This window comes from Lissotriton helveticus, chromosome 8, assembly GCF_964261635.1.
Source record: "Lissotriton helveticus chromosome 8, aLisHel1.1, whole genome shotgun sequence".
Lineage (NCBI taxonomy): Eukaryota > Metazoa > Chordata > Amphibia > Caudata > Salamandridae > Lissotriton > Lissotriton helveticus.
In genome coordinates, this window is record NC_136069.1 from 308,949,441 (window position 1) to 308,966,745 (window position 17,305).

Consider the following 17,305-nt stretch of genomic DNA (forward strand, 5'->3'; position numbering starts at 1 on the left):
GCTGTACAACATAAAACCAGCACTGCCAAAGCGAACAGATCTCGCCAATGCAAGATGTTTTGGCTTTGTCAATGCTTTTTAGGTCGGGCCTGGGCAGCACATGCGCTGCTCTGCGAGGCATGCTGTATTCAGGTATGGACTTAAAGCTCAGCCCATTTTCCGCCTATCTTTTCAATTGGCTCCTGTTGCTGTCCTTTCTAAATTGTTGCTTTTGATTCATGAATAGACTTAGTAGTCCCTCTTCAGTACCGGCTAGTCTACATTTGTAACCTCCCATGAGGACTGGACTTTTTACTTTGTGCTGTTACACGGTCTGTTGTATCTAGTCTGTGAGCACTGTTTTCTTTGATGATTTTCCATTATTTCACCCACGACACACTTTCCTACAATGCAACACGGCGCCCGCTTTTATAGTTTTATTAATAATGGCGGCTGGGCCGCTTTCATTTTTGCGGGTACGCTGCTTTATTTATTTTATTTGCCAGCGCGGTCTGCTTTAACTCCTTAACCGCGGCGCAAATTCCGCCACGGTGCGGGAGTTCTATTGAGTGGGCAGGGCCGCGTCAGTCAACTGACTGCAGCACTACCGAGGTAGGGCTTGCGACGGCATCCGCGCTCTGGAACCTTTGTTTTTTGGTGAAAGCGCCCCCTACTGTGCTTTCACTTTAATGGTGGCCCCACACATTTCTTTAGACGCTGCTCGCCGTATTCAGCTCACAGCAAGCCACGTCTAAAGAAAGGGGCGTGTCTGCCATTAAAGTGAAAGCATGGCGTGGGGTGCTTTTACAAAAAAAAAAGTGTTTCTGCAGTTCACAAACAAATGGTATTTTTTTGGTAAAAGCACCCCATTGCCGTGCTCTCACTTTAATGGTGGCCACGCCCCTTTAGACGCGGCTCACTGTGAGCTGAATACAGCAAGCATCGTTTAACCCCTTCCATGCTGGTGACGAACCCCAGCCGTCACGCTCCACGGTGCTCGTGTGCTGATGACGGCTGGGGTTCGTCACGGCCCCGCCCTGTTCGTGCGGCTGCCGCACACGGGGGGAATCGCGGCCGCACGGAAGGGGTTAAAGAAAGGGGGCGCAGCGTCCATTAAAGTAGTCTCGCATTTGCGACAGTTTGAGCAATTCCCATTATAAATGACAATGCCTTTTATTTATGTGTTGGTTTTCAATCGCATACATAAAAGGCATTGTCATTTACAATGCCAAGAGCTTCAACTCTTGCAAATGCGACACCTATTGCATTGCAAATTCTGGTTTAGTTTTAAGTTGTACAGCAACGGGGGAGGGGCTCGCAGGGGGTTGCTGTGCAGCAAGGGTGAAAGTAAAAAAACCAAGCATTTGCAATGCAATCGGTCTTACATTTGGGACCTTAGCTATGCAGCACATAGGCCTGGGTGCTGAAACATCTACTGTTCTTTAACATGGAGGGAAAGTAAGCACCAAACTGTGTGATACGCCAGGTATGGGAACATATGGAGAGAAATATTGCCTTTCAGCAGGAAATTGTATAGGCAAAGCTCAGTTTTTAATAGAAAATCAGGAGTGGTCATATCACTGAAAATACAAGATTTGAAAAAAATATTATTGTCTACGAGTGCTCGTGGAAGACAATTTCTATGGGGTGGAATCTAGAGAATGCTAAAGTGATTCTGGTATTTTACTGACCTCTGCTGGTCCTTTTCCATCAAGAAAGCTCAATAGAGGCAGTTGCCAGAAAAATAAAAAAAAAGAAAGTCCCTCAGCAGAAAGCAGTTCTGTTATTTTACTGACCTCTACTGGTCGTTTTCAATCAAATCAGTTAAATAGAGACAGTTGAACAGAAAAAAAGTACCTACGCAGAATCAGACAAGTCCTAGGGCTGATCTCCAGAGCCTACAAAGTACATACACATATAATTATATACTGAAGCATATACAAGAGGTCTCGAATGCTCGACCAAAAAAACTCTACAACATGGCCAGCGTTGATCGCGTCATAGTGATGGGGTGTCAAGCTTATGCATGAGACAAAGGCATGAGACATTTTCAAAATATACTTGTACGTTCCCCAGTCACCTCAACTATACACAACGAGTCCTCCAAATATGTCCAACAAAAAAAATTATTTCCACCTGAAAGCGCTGCTTACAAAGCTATTTTGAAGCTCATGCTGTCTAAAATACCTCATCCTATCATTGCTTTAAAAAAGTGCAGTAACAAAAAGTACAGAGAGAGCGGGCTCTGTGTCAGCCCTATGTGTATACTGGATTTAATGTGTTTTTCATGCTTTCCAATGATTGGAAGACTGCCATTCAATGCCATGATATTGTGAGGATGTTTACACTGTGACATAAGCGTTCTTTGTAGGGTTTGGTGATGGGATCAAATAATTGGTTTGTCAGACTGCAGACACAACATGACGCCTGGTTTCGAACGGAGATCCTGTGTCTGTTTAATGTAATTACTCTGGCATTTTAATTGCTGGTTTAGGCTTTGTTTAGGAAGTGCTTGCTCTTTGAAATCCTCAGTCTGTCACAAAATCACAGTGCTTTTCTTTAATCACTCTTATTTATTTATTTATTTATGCAATTTTATATAGCGCGGACTTTACCCGAAGGTGTCAGAGCGCTTCACAGAAGGACCAATAATGATATACAGGAACAAAATACAAAAGCAAACAATAAGTTACATGGATCAAAAGTGACACTAGTGAGCAACCAAAATACATGAGGTAGCAATCGGTGCAATATAGGAGAAAAAAGTGATAAGGGTGCAGGTTACAAAAACGTACAAAATACAAGTAAAGGTAAAATACTGCAATAGAAGGCAGACACTCCAGCACAATAACAAACGTTGCGTAGGCAAAGGTGGCACTTGTGCAAGTCTCTAAAACAAACAAAACGTGCGAGGTAGAAACAGTGTGTTACAAACAAAAGTGACGTGTGCAAGTTCCAAAAGGGTACCATACACAGGTATTGGGAGATTACTAAACATTTAAACTACCAGAACACCCTGGGGAGGAAGTACCATAAACCTGGCCAATAGACTTTCCAGTAATGGGAGGTCTTCCTTCAGACGAAGGCAAGGGTGTGAGTTAGACTTGGAGGTGCCTTTGGAGGAGGAGAACTTTAAGGTCCCGTTTGAAGGCCTGAGAGGAGGAGGTAGTCCGGAGCTGAGGCGGGAGTGAGTTCCAGATTCTCACTGCGTTGCCTGAAAACGATTGGGCCATCGATCTTTCCTTCTTGAAAGTGGGGGGTTCAAGCAGAAGATTTTCCGCATTCCGAGATGGTCTAGAGCCTCCAGAGAGTTTCAGTTTATTCGACAGGTAGCGAGGAGAGGAGGAGTGCAAGGCTTTGTGGGTGATACAGGCAGTCTTGTAGATAGCTCTAGCCTCGATGGGAAGCCAATGAAGGGAGGATAGCAGCGGTGTGATGTGGTCTCTTCTTTTAGCCCCATAGATGAAACGGGCTGCTGAGTGTAAGACCGATTTCAGGGGGGACAGGTGGGATTTGGGGAGGCCAGTAAGAAGAGAATTGCAGTAGTCCAGTCTGGAGAGGACCAGCGATTGCACCAGTGTTTTAAGGTCATGCTCAGGGAAAAAGCGACAGATTCCCCAAAGAAGTCGCAGTTGGTATTGTGCAGACTTTGCCATGGAATTGATGTGAGAGATTAGATTGAGATTGTTGTCGAGTAAGACACCAAGGGATTTTGCGCTTTCAACAATGATATGCTTGCATGTTCATTAGATCAAGTTGTTGAATTCACTGCTTTGCCCACAAATAGGCATTCTCACAAATGCAATGAAAATGGAATGAATATACTAGTCTTTGTCAAAAGTATTTACGATCCAGTATTTTCATCTGAAGGCCTCCCCAGATCGATTGCAAACTTCATCCTACGACTCGTTTTACCACACATTTTCTGAATGTACAATTTAACTCTGCGAGGGCTGTCAAATCAGTAAAGACACCCTACTGCCAGCTTTCATGGTGTTTTAACATAATATGATATGTTATTGCGGGATTCGCTTTCTAGGACGGGGGGCAACACACAAAGGCTTCAACAGTTACCAAACACTTCCCAAACAGAAAATTATGCCCATTGGCTTTGCCGTTGCTTGTTTACAGTTGTTGTTGCCAAATGCGTGTTCAAGTTAATACATTAGTCATTAATTCTTAGCTACCCCGTTATTCTCCCTGAACTCTGCCAGATCTTCGAACGATGGGCATTCGACCCCCTGAAGACTCGGTCAAGTTATACTTTGCAGGTGCACATCTCATATTAGAATGGGAGTTCACCAGCTTTTGTCACACTGGGATCACAGTGGTGAATGAAGTGCAGGTGCAAAGCAGTCAGTCTAAACTGCAACCATCTATTGCGTCTTTTCATGGGGCTGTGACTGACTGACTTTGATATTCCGTAGAGGAGGGTGAGCTCCAACAGGAGTTTCTCCCTGGCTGATTATTTGGTTTGAGCTTATCATGCAACTGACAAACTAAACTGTGTGAATAGACATTAATACTGATAACAGGGTTGATAGTGATGCGGCAAGTATTGGCGCCTGATTCCAACGTTAATATACTACAGAACAAATTTTCCACGGTGCTACAGGTGAGAGGATAACCCACAACCTCCAAATCGGACCACAGTCCTCAAAACAGTAATAAAGATGACCTGTGCACACGTGATTTCGATTAACAGTGTTAATACTGATAGTCCTTCAACAACAACACAATCAAAGAATATATGATCCAGATGACGTTTTCTTTATGTTAGGTTTATTAGTTTTCCACGGAGCCCAGCCAACACGTGTTTTGTCAGGGATAAACCCAAGACTTCTTCAGGGCTATAGGACAGATGGCTATATTGTCAAGTAATCGTGCAAAGGAGTAACTGGTAAGTACCAATAAGGAGCACTAATACTGCTCTCTGCCACCCCGTGTACGAGTGATTCCGCTGGGGGCGTACTTCAAATTCTGTAACCGGATTCTTTCTTTATCTCCTCCTCTCTCACACTCTTTATCTCTCTCTCTTCCTCTCTCTTACACTGTTTCTCTAGTTGTCTTCCTCTCTGTCTCACTCTTTCTCTCTCTCACCCTTTCTCTCTTACTCTCTCTCTCTCTCTCTCTCGCTCTCTCCCTTGCTCTCTCTCTTCCTCGCTCACTCTCTCTTCCTCACTCTCTCTTCCTCTCTCTCACTCTCTCTCTCTCCTCCTCCCTCTTCCTCTTCCTCACTCTCTCTCTTCCTCTCTAGCTTTCCCTCTCTCTCTCACTCTCTCTTACTGATTCTCTTTCTCTCTTCCTCGTATCTCACTCTCTCTCTCTTTCCCGGTCTTCCTCTCTCACACACTGTTTCTCTCTTCCTTGTAGCTCACTCTTTCTCTCTTCCTCTCTTTCACTCTTTCAGTCTCTGTGTTCCTCTCTCTCACACTGTTTCTCTTCCTCTCTTCCTTGTATCTTACCCTTTCTCTCTGTCACTCTTTCTCTCTTTCTCTATCTTCCTCTCCCTCGCTCTCTTTCTCTCTCTCTATCTCCTTTGCTGCAAGCATGGTGCACCATCTTATCTTGCTTTTTGTCTTGCAGGCTGTGAATCACAAATGGACCAGTGATGACAGGCCATGGCTGTATGTTTAAATAAAATGTTTTATATGTAAATCTATACAGGACTAAGATTTTTGTTTGTCCAACCGCACAGGGACACTTCCGGGTCGTAGAAGGTTGTTGGGGGTATGCTGGTGATGTGGGAAGAGGGTGTGTTACCTGCTAATGTGGGGAGATGCAGCGTGAAAGGGGTATCTCTCAGAGAAAGAACTCCGGTATGTTTTCAGAAATGCCTCGGACAGATGCCAACTGACGGACTAAATCACAAAATGGCTTTTCAATACTCATGTAGTGTGACTTATGAACAGTTCGCACCTAGGCTCGCAAAGGGACAGCTGCGGCCAGTGGGCTCGACTCGCAGAGGGAGAACTACAGGCCGTCCGCTACCAAAGGAACAGCAGCGTAGCAGCTCGCAGAGGTAGAGACACAGCAGCGTAGTAGCTCGCAAAGGTAGAGAGCTGCGAGACAACGCGCTGGCTTCTAAAGGCATAGCTGCGAAGTGGTGATGTTGGGCAGAGGGAGCGTGAAGAGGGTATCTCACAGACAGAGACCTGCGGTATATTTCCAGTCTTGACTTCACAGATACAACTGCAGACCCGACAAATCCCACAGGAACACCTGCGAGCCCACCACTAGTTCTGCAGAGGCAGACTTTTGGGCCCAATAAGGTTGTTGAGGGTATGCTGGTGATATGGGAATAGGGCGCGTTACCTGCTGATGTGGGGAGAAGCAGCGTGAAAGGGGTATCTCTCACAGACAGAGCTCCGGTATGTTTTCAGGGTTGCCTCAGACAGATGCGAGCTGACGGACTCAATCAAAATGGCTTTTCAATGCTCATATAGTGTGACTTATCAACAGTTCGCACACAGTCTCGCAAAGGGACACCTGCACCCCACAGCAACGTACTGGCTTGCAAACGTAGAGAGGTGGGATCCGACTAACAGGCTTCTAACGCCATAGCCGCAAACTAGTGATATCAGGAAAGGCAGTGTGAAAGGCATATCTCACACAGATGCCAGTGTTGCCTCGCAGAGGTAAAACTGTGGACCCGATGGCTTCTACGCAGAGACATGCAAGCTAACGGAGAAATCACAAAATGGCTGCCAACACCTCCTGGTTTCAACAGTTCACAGCCAATGAGGCGCACGCTCGTGCTTGTAACCCCTCAGCCAATCACATGTCAGAATTCTCAAATATCGATATCTTTAAAATTTGATATTTCTTAAAAGCTACTAAACAGATTTACACCATTTAAACAAAAGCGTGCTTTCTGGACCATTACCTTTCTCCCTGTCAAATATGCCGTAATTCCGTTCAGCAGATTCACCTGTAGTCTTCTGTAAAGTTTTGTATCAAAACTGCATGGAGAAAACACGTTTTGGGACCCTCTTTTTTCTCAGCCCCTCCTACACCATTCACCCCCAAACTTTCAATATAGGATCTAATCAGAAAAAGTGAAACTTTTTGGATGATTTTATAAAGATTCGTCAAACAACGCCAAAGTTATAAGCACAACAGGACTCCAGGAGGGGGGCCGTGCAACTCCCCTCCATACACGAGTGAAGCCCCGGGGCAGCGCGAACCCCAGCAGGCCAGCGCGAACCCCAGCGGGCCACCGCAACCCCTGCGAGCACCCGCTATTATTTTTTAAGAAATACCCTCAGAACCTAGCCAACCCAAGGGCCTTATTAAATTAAAACGTGTGACCCGAGCGCAAATTACGTTTTTCTTTTTTTAATACTTTTTTGGGCCCTGGGGTTCTTCTAGGACCCCTTGAGCAGGCCTAGGGGGTCAGGGTGTTTCTGCCCTGCCCCGTTCCCTTGTTTTATACCTTTGTTCCTCCGTTTTCGGGTGACTCGCTTCTACTGAGCCACAAGATGGCTGCCAACACTTCCTGGTTTGGACTACTACCAGCCAATCACAGTGTAGCTCGAAACTTTTATTTTTCTAATTTCTCAGCAACTACTGAACGGATTTACACCATTTGAAAAAAAGTTTGCTTTCTGACGCACGCACTACCTTTGTGCCAAATGGTTTAGACTACTACCAGCCAATGACAGTGTAGCTCCCGCACGCGACTTAGATATCGAAACTATTATTTTTCTAATTTCTCAGCAACTACTGAGCGGATTTACACCATTTAAAAAAAAGTTTGCTTTCTGACCCACGCACTACCTTTGTGCCAAATTTGAGGTAATTCCGTTCAGTAGTTTCGGCTGTAGCCTTGCACAAAGTTTCCTATGGGAAAATGATTTTTTTACTCTTATTTCTTGAATTTCTCAAAAACTACTGAACGGATTTACACCATTTAAAAAACAGATCGCTTTCCGAACCAAGCACCACCTTTCTGCCAAATTTGGGGTAATTCCGTTCAGCAGTTCGGTCTGTGGCTAGTCGCAAAATTTCCTATGGAAATTAACATGGGGAAAATGTGTTTTGGGACCCCCTTTTTTCTCAGCCCCCACTAGACGAATCACCCCCACACTTTCAGGATAGGAGCTGACCTGGATAGACTTTATTTTAGGAGAATTTCGCGAAGATTCCTCAAACAACACCAAAGTTATTAGCAAATCAAAAAATGCTTTTCCTATGGAAACTAAGTTCTAACTAGAACTACTAACTGGCGACCACCAGTAGGTAATGTATACATATACATATTCATATATACAAACACACACACGCAGCGTCATTCGTCACTGTGTAGGAATAGTTTGGACCTAGTTACCGTAGGACTATTATTTATTTTTTTGCTAAGAGCTTTGGTGCCTTTTGACTAATTTTCCCAAAACCTTCCCAGAAAAAAAGTTCATCCACCTCAGCTTCTTCCTGGAAAGTTTCAAGGTGATCCGTCACACAGGAGCTGGACAAAGGGGGAAGGTGATCGTCCCCAAAACCTAATTTTCCCATGCAATATGCATAGTAAATTTTTAACAGTGCTACAGCCCAAACTGCTGAAAATAATTACTCCAAATTTAGCAGAAAGTTAGACCTTTTCTAAGAAAGTGTGCTTTTGGGTTTGGTGTAAATCTTGTTCCTCAATTTTTGAGAAATGAAGGTACACATTTTATAGCTATCTGGACTGAACGGCTGAAATAAAAATAAAAAAAAATCAAGCTTTCTAATTACCTGAGGAGCTCATTTATTATTCAATGCTCCCAGCCAAGCTCATCCCATAATGCAAATTATGTGGGCTAATTTGCTTGTTTTTTCTGCTTTCTGGTGTTTCAACCTGGGCTGGGGCAGCACTGTGATACAAAAATGTTGTGGGGGCTGCAGGGAGAGCAGCAGTCCCTCAGAAATCATTTATTAAAAGTAATCTTAGATTTCCTGAGGTGTATACAACGTGAGACCAGGAAAAGTTGATGGTGTTTCTAAGCACTCCTGAAGCTATAGTGTTTGTTCTTTAGCTGAGGATTGCAGAGCCCTCTTGTGATTGCAAAAAACACAGTTGATGGACAGAATGTAGAACAATGTCATACATTCACCCCAGTACAAGCAACTGGGCCTAAATCCATCGTTTTTTTGCACTCCACACCACCCTGGGTTAGACACTGGTTATATGCAAATCAGCTCTGACCCTGTGCCTCATGGGAACAGTCCAATCCGAACTACCAAGCCATGTCTTTCCCAGACGGGAATCAAGCATCCAAGGACCGGTTTCTGGCTATCAGCCTTCATCAGCCTGGATAGCTTACTCCAGTGGTGTGGAGAGCCTGGGACTCACGTCTGAGCATACCCAGCCCACTCGGGGTGAAAATTGCAAAAAACACAGTTAATGGACAGAATGTAGAACAATGTCATACATTCACCCCAGTACAAGGATCTGGGCCTAAATCCATCGTTTTTTTGCATTCCACGCCACCCTGGGTCAGACACTGGCTATATGCAAATCAGCTCTGACCCTGTGCCTCATGGGAACAGTCCAGTCCGAACTACCAAGCCATGTCTTTCCCAGACCGGAATCAAGCATCCAAGGACCAGTTTCTGGCTATCAGCCTTCATCAGCCTGGATAGCTTGACTCCAGTGGTGTGGAGAGCCTGGGACTCACGTCACTCGGGGTGAAAATTGCAAAAAACACAGTTGATGGACAGAATGTAGAACAATGTCATACATTCACCCCAGTACAAGGATCTGGGCCTAATTCCATCGTTTTTTTGCACTCCACACCACCCTGGGTTAGACACTGGCTATATGCAAATCAGCTCTGACCCTGTGCCTCATGGGAACAGTCCAGTCCGAACTACCAAGCCATGTCTTTCCCAGACCGGAATCAAGCATCCAAGGACCGGTTTCTGGCTATCAGCCTTCATCAGCCTGGATAGCTTGACTCCAGTGGTGTGGAGAGCCTGGGACTCACGTCTGAGCATACCCAGCCCACTCGGGGTGAAAATTGCAAAAAACACAGTTGATGGACAGAATGTAGAACAATGTCATACATTCACCCCACTACAAGGATCTGGGCCTAAATCCATCGTTTTTTTTGCACTCCACACCACCCTGGGTTAGACACTGGCTATATGCATTTATTAAAAGTAATCTTAGATTTCCTGAGGTGTATACAACGTGAGACCAGGAAAAGTCAGTGGTGTTTCTAAGCACTCCTGAAGCTATAGTGTTCTAGTACTGGTGTAGAAACACAATGTTCTTTAGCTGAGGATTGCAGAGCCCTCTTGTGATTGGCCTGCATTATGTGGCTGAGGAGTGTAAAAGAAAGACTCGAACACGTTTTATATTGTTGACAAAGCCAATAGGAATGCCTCCTTAAACGGATGTGGTGATCCCTTGACAGAGCTAGTAGGCTTGTCTTGTATAATGATGCTGTCATCTAAAATAATGTGGTGACCCTTGACAAAGCCAATAGACTTGCCTTTATATTATGATGTTTTGATCCCTTGAAAAAAACAATAGGATTGCTTTTTATTGATGGTGTCACCCTTTGAAAAATGCTATAGACTTGTCTTGTATTATGATGTGGTACCCCCTTGATAAAGCCAATAGGTTTGTCTTCATATAATGATGTGGTCCCCACTTGACAAAGCTAATAGCTTTGACTTTATATAATCATTCGGTGACCCCCTTGACAAAATCAATAAGTTTGCCTTGTATATTGATGAGGTCACCCTTTGACAAAGCCAATAGACCTGTCTTGAATAATGATGTGATCACCCCTTGACAAAGCCAATAGGCTTACCTTGTATATTGATATGGCCATCCCTTGACAAAGACTATAGGGTTGTCTTCATCTGATAATATGGTGACCATTGACAAATCCAATAGGCTTGCCTTTTATACTAAAATGGTCAGTCTTGTATAATTATATGGTCGCCCCTTGGCAAAGCTAATAGGGCTGTTCTTCATAGAATGCTGTAGTGTCCAATAGACAAAGCCAATAGACCAGCCTTTTATATTGATGTGGTCACCATTTGGCAAAGCCCTTAACTTTACCTTTATATAATGATGTGGTCACCCCTTGACAAAGCCAATAGACATGTATTCATTTAATGCTGTGGTGTCCTTTTGACAAAGTCAACAGGCTTGCCTTTTATATTTTGATGTGGTGACCCCTCGATCTGTTCAACTGTGAGATTCAAATGTTGCCAATATACTTGTCTTGTATAATGATCACCACATGACAAAGACAATAGGGTTGTTTTCATATAACAATGGGGTAACCCCTCGACATAGCCAATAGGCTTGCCTTGTATATTAACGTGGTAAGCCTTTGACAAGCCAATAGGTTTGTTTTGTATATTGATGTGGTCACCCCGTGACAAAGCCAATTTCTGTCTTCATATAATGATATGGTCACCCCTTGACAAAGTCAATTTCTGTCTTCATATAATGATGTGGTCACCACTTGACGAAGCCAATAGGTTTGCCTTTATATAATTACATGGTGACCCCTTGAAAAAGCCAATAGGCTTGCCATGTATACTGACGTGGTCACCCCTTGGCAGAGCCTGCAGACTTGCTTGTATATTGATGTGTCACCCTTTGACAAATACAATAGGATTGTCTTCATATAACAATGTGGTAACCCCTTGACAGACCCAATAGGCTTGCTTTTATATTAACCGCTTCCGTGCGGCGCCGATTCTGCCCCTGTGCTGGACATTCCAGAACAGGGTGCGGTCGTGACGGAACCGTTCCGTCATCAGCACAGCTCAGCCGTGACTGATGACGGAACGGTTCCGTCACAAGCATCGAAGGGGTTAACATGGTAAGCCTTTGACAAGCTCATAGGTTTGTCTTGTATAATGATGCGGTCACGCCTTCACAAAGGCAATAGGCTTGTCTTCATATAATGCTGCAGTGTCCTCTTGGACGTCACTGATGTGGTCAGCTCTTGAAAGAGTCAATAAACCTGTCTTTTATATATTGATGTGGTGACTCATCCCTTGGTTCGTTCAAGCGTGATATTCATAGTTTGCCTCCGCACACTACAGCATACAGCAGGGGGTTGACTCACTTCCGCCACTGGCTCTCTTTACTGTGAGTGATGGCATTTATCTTGTGCACAAGTGCATATCTGCTTAAAATGTAGTTACTTTCAGTGCCAGGGCTAGTGGGTCAATTTCAGATTTTATTTCTTTGGATGTTTTTAAATTATTGCAATGGGTTCTTTTTTTTCTTTTTGCCAATCATATGTACATCACCTTTAGAGTGGGGCATTTTAACTTTTTATTACCTTTAATATTTTAAAGATTATTGCAGGATTTCCCAAAAAATGTTTTAAAAATGTACAGGCTTGCCAAGACCAGACCACTTAGCTATGCCAATGCCTATTTTCCATGTAATACATGACAGAATCCTGGTGGAACATTTGTCAACTCGATTGTTAGTTTTTAAGTTTTAATATGTATGCATGCATGATTCTTTTTTATTAACCAATCATTTTTATTTACTTTTATACTACTATTCTAAGTTTATGTATTTACTCTCCCCACAAGCATTATCACCGGATGGACCCACTGGCTGCCAACCTCAGTAGGAAGTACATGTGATGTATTGTCTCCTAGGTAAGTACCTCAGAAGCTAAAGAATTGAAATAACTGGGGTGGTACGGGTCATGGCGACGGTCACTGGACTGGAAATACCCTGGTCTGCCAGGTGGCATATCCTTTGTTTCACCGGTGATGCAGTATGGCCTAAAGACCAGACAATATGGCTTAAGTTAGCCTCTGGGCTCGCAAGAGAAACACAGTCCGAGTCTAGGGGGGCGAAGGAGACGCCGCAGCAGGTTACAGACTGGAAGGGAGATGCTGATTGGTGCCAAAGAACGGGACAGGTGGTTTATCAGTGCCGGGGCTGCTAAGAGATGGGAGAAAGTCTGGGACAATTGGCCTAGGTACCGAGAGGAGAGCGAGGGATGAGACCTGGGGGGACCGCTCCCTTCTGGAAGACTCCGAGATCAAGTTTGTTTATGTACTGCTCGTTTCCGTCTCGTGGTACTAATGATATATTCACGATGCTTTGTTCTGCTGTGAAGTCACGTCGATAGAGATGATATACTTTCATGCTTCCTATATACTGAGCGAAAGTTAATTAAAAAAATAATAAAATAACTACTGAAAATATAGCGAACATACTGTCATATATTAAAATATATTTTGATCAGAAAAATAAGCATTCAGGAGTCAAGCAAATTCTTTCGTACAATACCTGCATTAAGTATTTTTCCAAAACCAAACACAATTGTATATTTATAAGAAATGAAATATATGAAAAGGATCGGGAAAGAACGATTGTTTCTTAGCAACAAAGTGATCTGGTAGAGCACTATCAAATGAAGGAATTACTTTTTCAGGGTACTGAAATGCTCGATTTGATAGAGATTAAAAAGTGCAGTTTGATTGTGCCAAACATTGTGTAATAGAAAAAAAAGTCTTAAACAAGTTCTAATCCGAGTGACCTTCGCCACCGTCGGCGAACGATGCGGGTTGTGAAATGTTTTGAAATGCAGGACAGACAGGTAGCCACCTAGTACTGGGGTAGAAACACAATGTACCAGCAGATAACTGGCTAAACATTTCATTTGTATTCTGATTCAGCTTTCAGCGTGTGGAACCTGTGGAATTTTAAGTAAACTGGAATATATGGGTAGAGCGTCTTTCATTTAATGGGAATTAACTTACCTGAATGAAGACGGCGCCATCTAACGCCGACTTTAAATCACTGCAGCCAGTGATCAGAGACAGCTGCTTCTCTGGACTCAGTGACCCTCGAAGCATGCCGGATTTGTTCAACTCCTCCATCTGTTTGCTGGTCAAAAGAGAAAGCAGCCAGGTAAGATAGACCTCACGGAACCTTTCTTACCACTCACGTTCCACCGGGACACAGAAACCACAAACAATTTTACATATAAATGTGTAAAAAACTGACAAAGGACTCCTGTACGAATATTCGTGAGTAGCAACTGAGTGAGTGTTCAGCGATGCAAGTGAACCTAAAAACAGGGCACAAGTCCTAAAATAAAAGTGTGGGACTAACCTAGTTATTCAGTATAGTATGCAAGTGACATTATGTCGTGTGACATCACAGCGCGTCACATTACTGCTCTGACATCACAGGAAGCGGCATCATAAGAAGTGACATTAGATCTTAAGCCCTCACATATATGTTTAACAGGTCTATCATGAGTACATAGGAGCACATTTCGAGTACACAGAGAAACCCTGCTGATTTAGTCGGAAGATTCACCCTTTTGGAGCTACCCATAAAACAATCTTGCCTTTTTGTCAGCATAAAATTCCTTTACTAGTGTTTTATAAGAAAAAATAGTGATATTTCAATTATTACAACGCCTCCTCAGGGGTAGTAAGCACTATATAAATACTATTTATTTTGTGTAAATGCTGGGAAAGACCAACAAATCTGTCATATTTACAGTGCATGCATATCTCCTAAACAGAGCCTGAACAAAGTGAAAAGCTGCCTCTTTTAAGTATGTGTGAAGTGCTAACAAGGCGTGAGCCTTTGTTTCCCCTCTGCTTCATTTGCTTCTAGGTGTAAGGCTCCTGACTGCTGTCAGCCAGGAGACTCCAACAAAAGGAGGCCTGATGACCCTCCGATTCGGCCCAGCAAGAGTCTGAACTAAGAAAGCCTCATCCCACCTGCACGCGGCTGGGGATCGGAAGCAGACAACAACTTGCAGAAGCTGCTGAGTGTGTCCCGGTGTTTGCAATTTACACAGGGACGAATTCAACATATTTTTCAGTGGGGCCCAACTTCTTGTCAGGGTGGACGGGGTCCACCCTGTGAAAATAGTGGATGGACGGTGTCCACGAGCGTATACCACCGACTCGTGCCCTGCCTAAAAACATCCGTAGTTGTTCACATGGTCAGTGACTGGCTGCCGCCCCCCCCCTATGACCACCAACCCCCGGACACATGGACATGAAACATGGTTATCTTTGGAAGGCGGGAGGTCGCAAGACCCCCCGGCCGTATTTATTAAGATATAAAACAATAAATTCAAGAAGCCCCGAGCGCGGGGCACGACCGGTGTGGGGGAGCGTCCAGGCAACAAGGGGGTCACCTGGGCAATCCCCGCTTCTTTATCCTCGAGGGGCCTGGGGGGGGGGGGTGGCTACGCCCCCCACCCAGCCCCTCCTGCAACCCGCCCCCCCTGACCCGGATGTCACTTAATGCCATCCGGGTCAGGGAGGGCGCCAACCAATCGGTGGTAGGGCGCGCCCCAGAGGACACGCCCCACCACTGAGGGGTACCGGGGAGGGGGCGATCGCCGCACCGCCATGCGGGCGGGGGGGCCAAGAGCCCCCCCTCTTCAGATGGCGCCATGGGCGAAGAGAAACTTGGCGCACTTGCTGATGCAGGTGAATAAAATGTGGCACAAGGGGGGCCGTTTTGAGTTGGACCGGCCCCTGAACACAACCATCTCTGGACCTCCCTCAGCTCACCAAAATCACTGATAGCTCTGGTTGATGATGGTTTTGTTGGTGTGTCAACCGGGGAGACAGGATGCAAGGAAGGGGGGCCAATGAGGTGTTAAAAACATCACCCACAGTATGATAATGAAGGATTGAAACAACTTTAACCAAGTCTGGACGAGGTTGGAGCAGGATGGCGCGGTCCTGCTGTTGGCATAACCTTAATGCGTACAGCTTTGTGCGCCCCTTAGAATACTAGCGCCCTGGGCCTGGACACAGCTCGCTCCTGCTAAAAGCCAGCCCTGCGTAGTAGGGTCTCTTTCTTTGCTCCTACCTTTTTCCCGCTCTCACAGTCCTATTTATTTTTTCTTCACATTTTTCTTCCCCCTTTTATGTTTTTTTACTCCTTCGGCCAATTTTTCTTAGCATCTTCCGTTACAATATTTTGTTTATTTGCTAGTCTTCTTTACATTTTCTTTCCATTTGGCTTTCCTTCTCTATTTTCTTTCATACCTTCCATCTGCCTTTCCACATTTCATCTTGGTTCTTGATATCTTTTTCTAGCTTTGTTTCTCTATTTCTTCTTTTTTTCATGTCCTTACTGCATTCCATTTTGTTTTTTAATGTTCTTGCTTCCAATTTTCCCTTATTCCATACTTCCTTTTCTCTGCCATTCTATAATCTCGCCATAATTAGTTCTTTCTATCTTTTCTCTGCTTCCTTCTTTCACATTTTCTTCATGTTCTCCTTTTTTCCCATCATAAATTATTCCTCCACTGTGCTACTGTGGTTTCCTTATTGAGAAGTGATAAACCATTCCCAGGAGCCCAGTCATGTCATCATAAGCTTATTTGCAGAAATGTTTGAGTGTCCCAGCTGATTCAAAGAAGCCATGACTTTGGCCGAGGGGCTACTTCGTCACAAACGTGATAGTCATCCCATCCGCTGTATTACAAGCACCACTGGGTATAATGGACTTTTAATACGGCAGGCTGGATATCTGCCATGTATGTGCCAGAGTAACCTGGTCCGCCAAACTCTAAATGAAGCCCTAAAACATTTAATGAGACAGAATAGAATGGAGACCCCCCCTGCATCTACTAAAGCGGTGCTTCAAGATACCCTTGAATGTTTAAACATGGTTAATGTTACATACATGAGCCTATTCTGGACCAGGCATCTGTTGCAAACTTTCCTTTAACGGTTATAAAACAAATTTCATTTCACAATTCAGGATTTAAATTCAATCGTTCTTTGTAATGAACTTTCTCCAAATTTTCTCTAGGCCTGACAAAAGACTGCCTAAGCACATGTAATCACCAAAAAGAGCTTTAAAAGCAGTATTGAGGGAAGGGTTTTGGCTCTACCCTTATGCTGAACTTTCTTTCTATATGCCTTTGATCAGCAGTTGAGTTATTCCACCCATTAGGTCGCTTCATTGCTCACAACTGATAGACATTGTAATGCAAATCCTTCTCAAATAATGCAGCCGTCCCTATGCATGGTGTAATACCAGTACGAATACCTAAGGGAGGGATTTAACACTGAACATTCTGACAAGTGCAACAGGAAGTGGTTTTATATAGTGCACTCCATCACAAACACATTAGGGGCCACATTAGACAATATTTGCATTTTCATTGTTTGCTGCGGGTGCACCTTTAAAAAAAAGTGCACCTGGCGTAGAACAATGAAAGTGCGCCCTAGCACGATGAATGCAATGCATCCAGGGCAGCTGCAAACTCGCGCTGCCTTGGGGGCAGTGCATTCAAGTGAAAACGGAATGGCTGCTTTACTGCTGGGCCGTGTTTCCACAGTGCAGGCAGGAACC

The 17,305-nt window shown here is 44.3% G+C and overlaps 1 protein-coding gene across 1 annotated transcript in view; it reads right to left on the bottom strand.

Moving 5' to 3' along the window:
- CRYL1 (crystallin lambda 1) overlaps positions 1-17,305 on the bottom strand; it is a 599,473-nt gene that overhangs the window by 437,824 nt on the left and 144,344 nt on the right. Inside the window, exon 3 of the mRNA XM_078657074.1 lies at positions 13,720-13,846. Coding sequence (XP_078513200.1) covers positions 13,720-13,846 — 127 coding nt within the window. The remainder of the gene's footprint in view (positions 1-13,719; positions 13,847-17,305) is intronic.